This window comes from Tamandua tetradactyla, chromosome X, assembly GCF_023851605.1.
Source record: "Tamandua tetradactyla isolate mTamTet1 chromosome X, mTamTet1.pri, whole genome shotgun sequence".
Classification (NCBI taxonomy): domain Eukaryota; kingdom Metazoa; phylum Chordata; class Mammalia; order Pilosa; family Myrmecophagidae; genus Tamandua; species Tamandua tetradactyla.
This window is the reverse complement of record NC_135353.1, coordinates 121193820-121205416: the sequence shown is the minus strand read 5'-3', so window position 1 is coordinate 121205416 and position 11597 is coordinate 121193820. Positions and strand designations below refer to the sequence as shown.

Below are 11597 nucleotides of genomic sequence, written 5' to 3'. Positions count from 1 at the left end.
CTATGTCAAATGACTTATGCACATTATCACACTGAATCTTCTCGAGATTATCTCACTCCAGAGCCATATCCCACTTCCTACTGAATATTTGTTCAGCACTATACATGTAAAACTGAGCTCTTAAGAATAATCATGGCTAACCTTTGCTAAGTATTTACTATGTTCCTGGCTCTGTGTGGCTAACAGCCTTAATGTTCCCTTTGACAGTGAATGGCACCACCATCCAACAGTTGCCCTAGCCAGAAAACTGGGACTTAACCATGACTGCTACCCTCTCCCTCAACTCCCAGTCAACCCAAACCTGCCAATTCTCCCTCCAAAATCTCTTGACTCCGAATTTCCCGCCATTACTCTGGTCCAAACCACCATCACTTCCCAACTATATACTGAAAAGCCTCACTGTTCTTCCTGCCTCCAGGACTCTCGCTCTATAAAACTCCACATTTCACAGCCTTCTGAAACATGAGCCTCACCATGACTCTCCTGTGGATAGGCCTACAGATGTTCCCATTAACCTTAGGATGAAGTCCAAAATCTGAATCATAGCTTCAGAGGTCTTTTGTGACCTGGCCTACCTCTACATCCTCACCCTCATCACAGCCTAACTCTTCCCCAGCCATACTGAAGTACTTTCAGCTCTCTATATACCCTGAGCTCGCTCTCTTAACTTCCAGGTCATTGCATATGTTGTTCCTTCTGCCCAAGTCGTTTCCGCCCCCTTGCCTTTTGCATGGCTAACTCCAATTCATTTTTCATGTGTAGGCAAGGTTAGGTTCTCCTGCCATCTCTATGCTCTTGTAACCCATCTACCTTTCTTCTACCACACTATATTGTAATTGCTTAATTGTCTTTGCCTTCTGTGTTCAACTCTCTAGTTTAGGGACAACGTCCACTTTACCCATCTTTGCATCCCTAGAATAAACGTGTGATATGTGTTTAATAAATATTTGGTGAACAAATGAGTGATTATCTCTATTGTACAGGTTAGTAGACAGACAAGAAAAGGTAAGTGATTCTCTCACCCAGGAATTGAAACCCAGGTCAACCTGAATTCAAGGTCTGTCTTCTTGTTGCTCCACAGAGTCTAGTCATACACCAACCTAGTATAATCAGTAGCCCAAAAGAGAGAATGTAGGGGACCTCCACGAGGAAAAGGAATGCACCAAACTCAGGGATGCTTTTCATTAGGATTAAATTCAGAGCTGCTTGCTACCAGGAAACCTGGGTTTGAGTCTCCTCCAACCAGCTATGTGCTCCCCTGGGTCTCAGTTTCCCCATCTTGAATAATCAGATAATGTCCGAGGGGTATGTCCCAGGGCATTTTCCTAGATCCCCATCTTCCAGAACATATCATTAACCATCCACCTGCTATACCTTAACCACACCAGCCCTTCTACTAGTTGAAAGGAATGGAAATCAGAGTGTTCTTAACCCGCCAGCCCAACCCAGCTCCCAAGCCCCCAGAGCCAGGAGGAGCTCAGTCCTCATCTCTCCTCTCAGATTTTATTGACTGATGGAAACTACATCTTTGTCAGCCACCAGCTCCACGGGGACAGTGCTAGGGACAGGGAACCTGAGATGATGCCAGAATTCAGCCTGAGAGCAGACACAGAGTTCCAGAAGGTGACCCAAGAGGGAGAAGAGAGAAGAATATGTGAAAAGGAGTTTTGGGGGAGGAGGAGGAGGAGATCGTGAAGTTCCTCTTGCCTCCTACAACTCCCAGAGTTCAGGACCAACCCAGGTCTCAGATCCCTTATGCTTCTGGACTCCAGCCCAAGATCTCCACACACAGCCAAGCACTTGCTGGCTGCTAGACTCTTATCTCAGTCAGTCCAGCCTCCAGCCCAACCCAGGAAGGAAGCAAACCAGAGAAGAGAAGGGAGGAATGGTTAGAGGTGGCCCTTCTGATTAGGGAAAATGTAAATGCTGCAGCAAACTGGGCAGAGGCTTTGCATAATGTCAGAGCAGCAGCTGCTATTGCTAGAGTTTGCTGGAGGCCCGGCAGAGGACGGGTTGCAGGGACCCATTTCCAGCAGCCAGGGAAAAAGGTGTTTGTGCTATCTGTGTGTGTTGGCAGGGGTGACCTGACCCCTCAGACAAGGCCTAGGGATGGCAGGTCACTGCTGAGGCCATAGCCCATGGAAGCCTGTGGTTGCATTCCAAGCTTCAGGGTCTGGGAGTCATTGGGCCTGGTAGAGAGTGGGGACCTCTCCTAGCAACCAGATCAGAAGTGAAGGTTATGTTCTCTGAACACCCAAACCTCCACAGGCCAGCCAGAAAGAAGAAAAAAATCTCAGCTCTCCTACTGGGACCAGAGCTAAGATGACAGATGGGAGCTTTACCTACCTCTAAGGGCCTGAGAGTAGGGGCATGCGGGGGGCCAGCTAGGGGAGAGGGACCAGTCCCCAAGTGCTGGGTCAAGGAAGCTGGGGGCCTGCAGACACCCAGCTCTTCAGCTCCCACCAGGAAAATCATCTGGAGTGGGAGAAGTTTCCTTTTTCCTGGTTATTTCCCTACCAGGTGAGCAGTTCTATGAAACTCCATTGCATAGTTCTCACTGGAGGGCAGAAGGGGTCCCCAGGCCTACCCCTCTGTGCCTCCTCAAAATATGGCTTTGGAAAGGAGGTCCCAAGAGTTGAGAGGGCCCTCTGGCTGGGTAGGCCCACCCTTCACAGGGAAGAGATCTTGACAGTCTCAGAGAGGAGGCAAGGGGTACCCAGGCTGGAGTTCCTGAGGGTGCTGCTGGCCCTGCCGCCGCCGCCAGGGGAAGAAGGCTGACTCTCATCTGGGGTGTTGGCAGGAGGGGTAGGGATACTGATAATGGCAGCCACGAAGTCCCGGCTGTCGCAGTTCAGGTCAAGGCTGTCATGGGGCTTGGCATTGAGGCTTGAACGGCTGTGGACAAGGGTGGGGAAGATGGAAGGCTCTTTAAAAAAGTCATGTCTTAATCATTGCCACAGTAATTATGGCATTTATTGAGCTCCTACTAGCATTTATCAAGCACCTGGCACTGTGCTAACTGCTTCCCCTATATCCTCAATCATGGTAGTAGAGAGTACGGGCTCCAGAGTCAGATAGTCTTGGATTCAAATCCCGGTTCCACTTTAACCACTCCAAGCCTCTCTTTCCTCTCATCTGTAACAAAAGAATAATGATATTTCCTACCTCCTAGGGTTGTTACGGAGAGTAGATGAGATAACGAATGATATAAAGTGCTCAGAACAGGGCCTGGGAACATAATGAGCACACACACACAAATATCATCTGTTGTGAACGATGGACCATAGGTAATAGTACGATGATAAAAATGTTCTTTCAGGAATTATAGCAAAAATACCACATGAAGGCAAAGTCTCAATAATACCATGGTATATGGGAACTTGGTATTGTACGTATTTTATGCATGATTATTCGGTAAACCTTTGACTTATCTAAAAAAATAAAATTTTACAACCTCTTACTAAGAGCAAAAAAAAAGTCACTTATTATGCTTGCTCATAATAACACCCAAGTCTTGACAATAGCCTACAGTAGGTATTGCATAATCTGCCCCCCTCTGCGTTCCTTTCTGATTTTGACTCCTACCACACTCCCCATTGTTCACTCCACTCCAACCACAGTAGGAAGCTGTGTCTCTAACATACAGACACAGTCCTGCCTCAGAGCCTCTGCACAGGCTGTTCCCCTTGCCTATAAAGCTCTTCCTCTAGATATCTCCCTGGCTCACTCCCTTAACTCCTTCAAGTTTTGGCTCAGACATCACCTCAGTAAACCCTTCCTGACTACACTGCTGAAACTGCATTAGCCCCTGGTCTCCACTCTATCACTCCAGCCTGATTTATTTTTCTCCTCGATGTTTACAAATGTTTAACATGCTACACAATCTGCATATGTGTTTGTTCATTAACTGTCTCATCCTGCTAGAATATAAGGTCCAGAAGGACAGGGTTTTCTGTCTGTTCTGTTCACTGCTTCAACCCATGTGCCTAAAACTGCCTGGCATTCAGTAGGTGCTCAATAAATGAATGAAGAACAAGGAGTTCCATACCTAACATGGAGGAGTTCGGGTTCCATCTTGATTTGGCTGCACTTAGAATCAGGAAATCTCAGACCTCCTGGTCCAAGATCTGCACTACCCCAGATATGGCCAGCAGGTGAGAGGGATGCTTACCTCTGAGGGCCAGGGCTCCTCCGCAGCCCAGCCAGTGTGTCTAGCTCCTGCATGCTGCCACGGCTGACTGAGGCAGTGGAGTTGGCCAGGCGGATGGCACGGCGCTTGGCCCTGCGGGGGCAGCAAGAGGACAACAAACTGCTGGTCCCCACTGGTTGGGAGGACACCGAGGTGCTCCGGCTGGTGCGGCCACCGAGGGAGACAGCTCCCAGGGCCTCACTGAAGGTCAACTCATCCGTGAACTCATGACACTGTGGGAAGAAGGGAAGCAAGATCACAGGGCACACCACAGAGGCTGGTCCCACCTTCCCACTCTCTGGAAGTCACTCTCACTTCCCTTTCCTTGTCCACCCCTTCAAGGCTCGGCTCTCTCGTGACTTCTTCCAGGAAGTCCTCCAGGATTTCCGCAATTAGTAGTGAGCCTCCCATTCCAGGTACGGAGCTAGCTTGGCAACAGTGTTGACCCCCACCCCCACTTCATTGTGCCACACCTCCTCTCATTAAGCCTCACCGTTGTCTTCTCTAGACAATGCAGCAGGTGATGGTGTTGCTGCTCAAAAGCAGAACGGTTCCTGACATATAGTGCCTGTTCCTCCCCACTGCCGCTGTCCTGGAGTCGACAGAACAGAGAGGAACAAGTCAGCACCTTCCTTCTCCTGTCATTGCTCAACCCCCTCCCACCCAATCCGGGACCCTACCGACCTCAAGGCCCCCATTCTGCTTGTACTGCAGGAAGGCATTGGTGGTACCACTCTTTGCCAACCGGATCCTCGCCAAGCGTACCTTCTACAGAGAGAGGAGGCGGTAAAAGGTCAGGTAGGAAAACCCAAGAGTTGTTTTTTGGTGGCAAGGTGGAGGGGGGATAGGAGGGGCTCAGATGGAACATGCTGTTACCTGCTGTGCTCGGCGTTTGTCAGCACGCTGGTTCTGGTGGTAGATGCGGCTAAAGTTGGACACAATGACTGGCACGGGCAGGGCAATGACCAAGACACCACTGAGTGAGCAGATGGAGCCGAAAATCTTGCCAGCAATGGTGCTGGGCACCATGTCTCCATACCTGGAGGTGAAGGGAAGTAGGCCAAGGTCAGGAAAAGTGCCCACCCATCAGTCAGTTACCCCACTCCACCCTAGCCAACCCCAACTTGCTCAGCAAACCCTGGCCAGCCACTCAAATTCTCTGAGCCTCAGTTTCTTGCTCTGCAAAATATAGGGAATGGCCCCTCTGACCACCAGTGAGAGTCAAATGAGAAATGGGTCCGGCCCTCAGCCCCTACCGTCTGCTGCCCCCATCCGATGCTGAACCAGGCATCTGAGTCAGCTGAAAACCTATTAATACCAAGCATAGGAGAGAGTGAGGAAGTCAGAGGCAGTAAAGAGAGCCTCCTGGGAACCAAGTCCCATCACCACCGGCCAGCCGAGGGGCTCAGATGCCTGGGAGAGAACTTTCTATTGGTTTTGCCAGCCTCTGTCTTACCTTCTCTAGGTAGGACCCCTTCTTATCCCCCCAGGGGAAGCCTTGGAACTGTCATCGTATGGAAAAACAGAGGGGCTGGGGCTTGAAACTTTCCCCTTCCTTTCCCCACTCTAACCCTATCCTGGATGGAGATGGAGTAGAGCCAACCTAACCAACTTGTTTCACAGATGGGAAAACCAAAGTTTAGGGAGTTTCCATAACTGACTTGCCCCAGATTATACCGTCATGGGACCAATAAGAATCACTCCACAAAACACAGACTCTGCAGTCTTCAGCTTCTGGGACTTTTCCTATGCTGGGTCCTCCCCCCTTGGATGGCGGCTCTTCCTTCTTTCTTCATGTTGATATAGACTCATTTTGGGCATTCAGGACTCTATTCCAAAGTCTGTCCAATTTGACTATTTCTGGCTCTGTTATGGGTCATCTCAAGCCATATCCTCAACTATGAGAAATGGGCAGCCATCCACCCTTACAGGGTTGTTGTGAGCCATAGGGTAAAAGGAGTTGAAGCACCCAGTTCTGACCCATTGTCGGGGCTCAATATTTGTTTGTCAATCCTGAGTCTCCAACCAGAATTAATCTGTACTCCTTAGGAACCCCAAAATAATTTTTCTGAATGTCTCAAGGCACTTAACAAGCCCACTCATTCATTCATTCAACAAATACTGGCCACCAACTGTGTACCTAATCCCAGTGACAGAAACTCAGAGAAGGATCGGGCACTATACCTCCCCCCTAGGCAATGCCTTTAAGAACTACATGAGTTGGGTGATTCCGTTTGATACTTTTATCCCAACTCTGTTTCCTCTCAGGAATTGGCAGTTAAGAAATAATGAAGAAAGCATATTTTTCTGAGGAACATCAAGGAATCGCAGAACCACAGAAGTAGTGCCTCACACATCAGACCCTTCCAGAGGGTTGGGACACATGGGTCCTCAGGACAGACAAAAGGGGCAATCAAAAGCCAATACCTATTTGTCTTGCTCCAAAAGCATTCGGACGACTTGCACAACCATGGTGTTTTTGAATCCTCTCTAGATGATGAAGGGATCATCGTTTCACATTTTACAGAGGAAAAAACTGAAACCCAGAGAAAACAACACCAACCAAAAGACAGCAGCTAAGACAATCCTTGAATCCAAGTCTACTGACCTGGAAAATCAAGGCATTGTCAGAGCTAGGAGAGATTTGGAGATACAAAATGATAAAGGCTCATTTTTTACAGATGAGCAAACTGAAGCTCAGCAAGAGAGAAAGATCATTCATGCAATGGTCCTAGTTTTACAGAGAGGGCGAGTGTAACTGACGAGGCAGCTCCCTACATGGGGGCTGCACTCACCCAAGTGTGGTCATGGTGACAATGGTATACCAGAAAGCCGCCGGGATGCTTGTAAAGTTAGTCTTGTTTGTGCCCTTCTCAGCATAGAACATGACAGTGGCAAAGATGATGATGGCCATGGTGAGGGAAAAGAGGAGAAAGCCCAACTCAGAGGCACAACTCTTGAGTGTGTAGCCCAGAATCCGCAGGCCCTGAGAGTGCCGGGAGAACTTGAAGATGCGGAACACCCGGAACACACGGAGGGTGACAAAGGCACCGGAGACATCCTCATTCTTGGGAACGAAAAGCCCAATGTAGTAAGGCAAGATAGCCACCACGTCGATGAGGCTCATGACACTTCGCAGGAAACGGCAACGGCTGGGGGCCGCGAAGAGCCGCAGCAGGTATTCCCCAGTGAATATGAGGACGCAGGCCGTGTCCATGCAGAAAAAGGCCAGCGGGAAGCGGTCACCACAAGGCTGCTCCTTCAGTGTCCGTCGGGCCGGCCCGCGGCATGGGATGGTCTCAACCACATTGGCAATGACCGACACAGCGATAAAAAAGCCGGTCACGTAATAGAAAACAAGGGCTGCGGTGCTTGTGTGGGGGTTCTCGAAGGCGCGCCAGAGACGCTGCCTCAGGGAGCTGCCCGCCGGTAGGGCTGGGCCATCTCCGGCCTGCTCGGCCTCCTCGTCCTCCGCCAGGCGCTCAGCGTTCTCCTTCTTGCGATCCCGGTACTCTTCCAGGCAGCAGTCGCCCACGAGCTCGGGTACCAGGCCGTAGAAGGCCAGCTCTTCATCAAAAGCCTGGATGCACTCTTGCCGTGGACAGTGCAGTCGCCCGGTGCGGTAGAAGTTCAGCACGTGCCGGAACATGTCTGGGTCGCGATCGAAGAAGTATTCGCCGGAATCGGCATCGTAGAAGAACTCCTTCTCGGAACTGCCCAGCAGCGTGTCTGGGTATCGGTCCAGAGTGTTCTTCCACGTCTCGAAACGCCGTCCGCTCACGTTCACCACCAGAACCTCATCTCCGCGGGATGCTTTCACCCCCGGCGCTGGGGGCAGGGGCTGCTGCGCCAGGGGCAGCCAGCCCACGGCAGCCGCGCGGGCAAAAGGCAGCCATGTGGCCACGCCTGCCGCCATCCTGCCGCTCCCAGGGCCCGCGGAGACTTGGGGGGGGGGGGGGAGTGCCGTTTAGGTGGATGTGGCTGTCTCCAGGATGGTGGGGGACTTGGAGACGCCCCGGGCCACCAGGACAAGGTAACTGGGGATGTCTAGAGAGGCCAAGAGGAACTAGTAGTAGGAACTAGAAAGATGGGCAGGGGCTTGGTTGGGTGAAGTGTGTGGGGGGGAGGGCGCATTTTGAGTGTCTGGGAGGCGCCTGGGGGTGTCTTGAGGCACTGGGAAGGGGCTAGGGCACATAGAGAGGAGCAAAAAAGGGGCTTCTAGAGGGCCAGGAAGGATCTGAGGGGGTGTTTAGAGAGACTGGAAAGATTCAAGAGAGGTCAGCGTGTCTGAGTGATGCCTGGGGATGTTTGGAGAGACCAAGAAACACGTGAGAAATTGTCCACATTCTCAAGAGATTTCAGAGAAGGATGAAGGGGCTAGAGCCCCTTTGTGGGGTTGGGAGGGGGTTGGGGTGTCCAGAGGGGTGGAAATGGGACCAGAGGTGTTTGAAAGAGGCTGTGTCTTGGGGGGGGGGGTGTCTAGAGGGGCTCACAAAGGAGGGTTGTTCACACTGCCAGGACTTCTGGGGGAAAAATAGAGTGGCTAGAGCCTCCTTGTGGATCTGGAAAAGGGGCTGGTACATCTAGAGGGGTGGCTATAAAGCCAGAAGGTTGTAAAGAGGCTGAGAGGTGTCTTGGGAGTGCCCAGAGCTGCCAAAAATAGCCGGAGGGGGGGGTGTTGTCTACACTCTACAAGAGTTCTGGGGAAGGAAGGAGAGACTGGGGGGCCCCTGATGGGGATGGAAAGGGGAGTGGGGTACCTAGAGGGCTAGGTATGGGGATGGATTATTTTTTAAGAAGCTGACAGGTATCTGGTGGGGAGGGGTGTATGGGGGGGGGCTGAGAAAACCTGGTACACACTCTCAAGAGTTCTAGGGGGAGGAAAGAGGGAGCTGGGTAATCCAGAGGGCCTGGGGCTCAATTGGAAGGAAGTTAAGCACAGCTCAGGACACGGAGGGGATAAGAAGGTTGGGGATCCCCCTCAAAGTGCGTTGAAGAGGGGGCGGGGTGTTGAAAGGGAGTTGGGTGTGTCTCCAGGGAGTGGGGGCTGCTGGGCTCCACAGGAAGCAGGCAGGGGAGGCCAAATAAAGCTGAGTCCCACCACTGAGGGCAGGTCTGGGGAAACCACACCCCGGGGGGCTGGCGGCAGGTGCTGAGCAGCAGCGGCAGCAGCAGGAGAAGAGAAGCAGCCACAGCCAGGTCTAGGAGAGAAGGCAGCACAAGCAGGGGAGGGCAGCTGGGTCCTGGGAAGGAAGCTCTGGAAAGACAAGGCCCGGTGGGACCCCTGGAAACTGGCCCAGGATGGGCTAGGACGTGGGGGCTGGACCAGGGAAGGACAAGGACAGTGCTATTGGTGGCCCCCTCTCCCTCCCCATAGGGCTGTCCTCACCTGTGTCCCGCTGCAGCAGCAGCAACAGCAGTGGGGCGGGGAGTACCAAGCACCGGAGCTCCCGACCCCCTCTGCAGAGCTGCCCGAGTTCTCGTCCTCCTCTGGCTCTCTCTCTCCCCGCCCCTCTGAGCTTGCTGGGAGATGGAGAAAGAGGCAAGGGAGGGGCCTCGTGGCTCCCAGAGCCCCCTCCCCTAGGACGGCCTGACAGGGACCCTGGGGAGACTCCGCCTCCTACAAAGCTGGTTGGGCCTCAGTCGCGTCATCTGGAAAATGGGGGTGGCAGGGAGTTTTGCCAGTCCTCCCCACCTCCTTCCTGGACTCCCCCCTCTTCCGGCCTAGCTCCTTCTCCCCTGCCCCCAGGGGCCCCTACCCCCACCCGTCTGAATCAGCAGCACTTAGCAGATCCAATCGATGGGAAGGCGTCCATTAATGGCCTCAGAGCAGTGCCACAGGGAATGATGCAGCGCTGTGTCCCCTCCCTGCCCCCTCACCCCAGGAAGTGCAAGGGCTGAAAAAGCCAGGGGTGGGGGTGGTTGGTAAGGGGCACTTCTCTAGGTAGCCAGGCCCCTACAGCTGCTCCAGTGCGGGAATCATGGGTTAGAGACAGCTCTAACCAAGGCTTAATGCTGTGGGACTGAAGCGTTTTCCTGTCTTCAGATATGAAATGGGTATATGTGTGAGAGAGAAGTGCTGATAAGGACAATCCAGATCCCACCCCCATATCAGGTTCTCTCCCAGGCCTGTCCCACTAAGAGAAAGACTCCTTCATCTGTCCATATCCAGGAATATCCAATCACACCTCCTACCCTAGAGGGCTCTGCTCCTGGGTGGCAGGAGCATTGGGTATGAAGTGGCTCTGGGATGCCTCAGTGGGTTCAAACCCCAGCTTTGCCACTGACTTGCTGTGTCCTTGAGCAAGTGACTTGCATTGTTTTCTTAGCTGTTAGATGGGGAGAATGGCCCCAACTTGATAGTGCAGTCGAGAGCATTAAATTATAGAAAAGGGATGACACAGGGCATGGCACACAGAAAGTATCTAATATTTAGTAATTAAAAGTGTGTGGCAGGGCGGGCCAGAATGGCTCAGCAGGCAGAGTTCTCATCTACCATGCCGGAGACCCGGGTTCAATTCCCAGTGCCTGCCCATGCAAATAAAAAAAAAGTGTGTGGTAATGGCGGAGCAGTAATGCAGGGCCAATTTTATCCTTTTAATTTACTCTCTTGTATAATCCTCCGTTTGTTCACTCATCACACCCCTGATTTGCCCACTTCTCCATCCCTCCACCTACCCACCCACCAGTCCCATCTATTTTCCCACCCACACAACCGATTATTCTACCTATCCCTCCACCCATCCATCTATTTGTCATTAATCCATCCACCTCCACCCACTTGGTGATCCATTTATATATTCACCCCAACCACCTAACTATTCACCAACCTATCCTTAAGTATCCATCTTCTATCCATCTAACTCAATCCAACCATCTTTCCATCCACCTCTGTCTACTTACTCACCCATATCTCCGCCCATTATTTATTCACCAACCTTTTACCCTTCCCATTCATTAGCTCATCCATCCGTCTGCCCACTTATCCATCCGTCTGCCCACTTATCCATCCATATGCTCCCCTATCTAATCCATTTGTCCATTTACTCATGCTCCTATATACATCCATCTGTCCACTCACATCCCAACCTAGCTTCCACCTGTCTGACTACCTATCCATCTATCTGTCCATTTATTCCCCAACCTACTCATCATCAATCCATGCAATCTTCCACTTAATTATCCATCAGTCCATCCAACCACTTATTCATCCTCGCATCTGGACACTCATGCACACTCACATCCCCATGCACACTCACATTCCTATGTGTACCCATCCACACATCTACAGATATTTCTGTTCAATTCTGTTAGAGAGGCTGGTCAGCAGTACTGGAGACAGACTGGGTGCGGGTTGGAGAAGGGGAGTAAAGTTGCAGCCAGAGACGACTCATCCTGTTCCAATCAT

The 11597-nt window shown here is 51.7% G+C and overlaps 1 protein-coding gene across 2 annotated transcripts; it reads right to left on the bottom strand.

Annotated features, from left to right (window-relative positions):
* Positions 1-654: 654 nt before the first annotated feature.
* KCND1 (potassium voltage-gated channel subfamily D member 1) lies at positions 655-11559 on the bottom strand. Of its 2 annotated transcripts, none has more exons than XM_077145863.1 (7): positions 9579-11559; positions 6985-8131; positions 5066-5228; positions 4874-4957; positions 4683-4781; positions 4172-4422; positions 655-2895 (listed from the first exon to the last, which is right to left on the bottom strand). In XM_077145863.1, exons 2-7 carry the CDS (start codon positions 8103-8105, stop codon positions 2670-2672), a joined length of 1944 nt encoding a protein of 647 aa, XP_077001978.1. In that variant the 5' UTR covers positions 8106-8131; positions 9579-11559; the 3' UTR covers positions 655-2669. The 2 variants fall into 2 exon arrangements, with proteins under 2 accessions (XP_077001978.1, XP_077001979.1); XM_077145864.1 differs by lacking the exon at positions 655-2895 and adding an exon at positions 2912-3135.
* Positions 11560-11597: the final 38 nt, after the last annotated feature.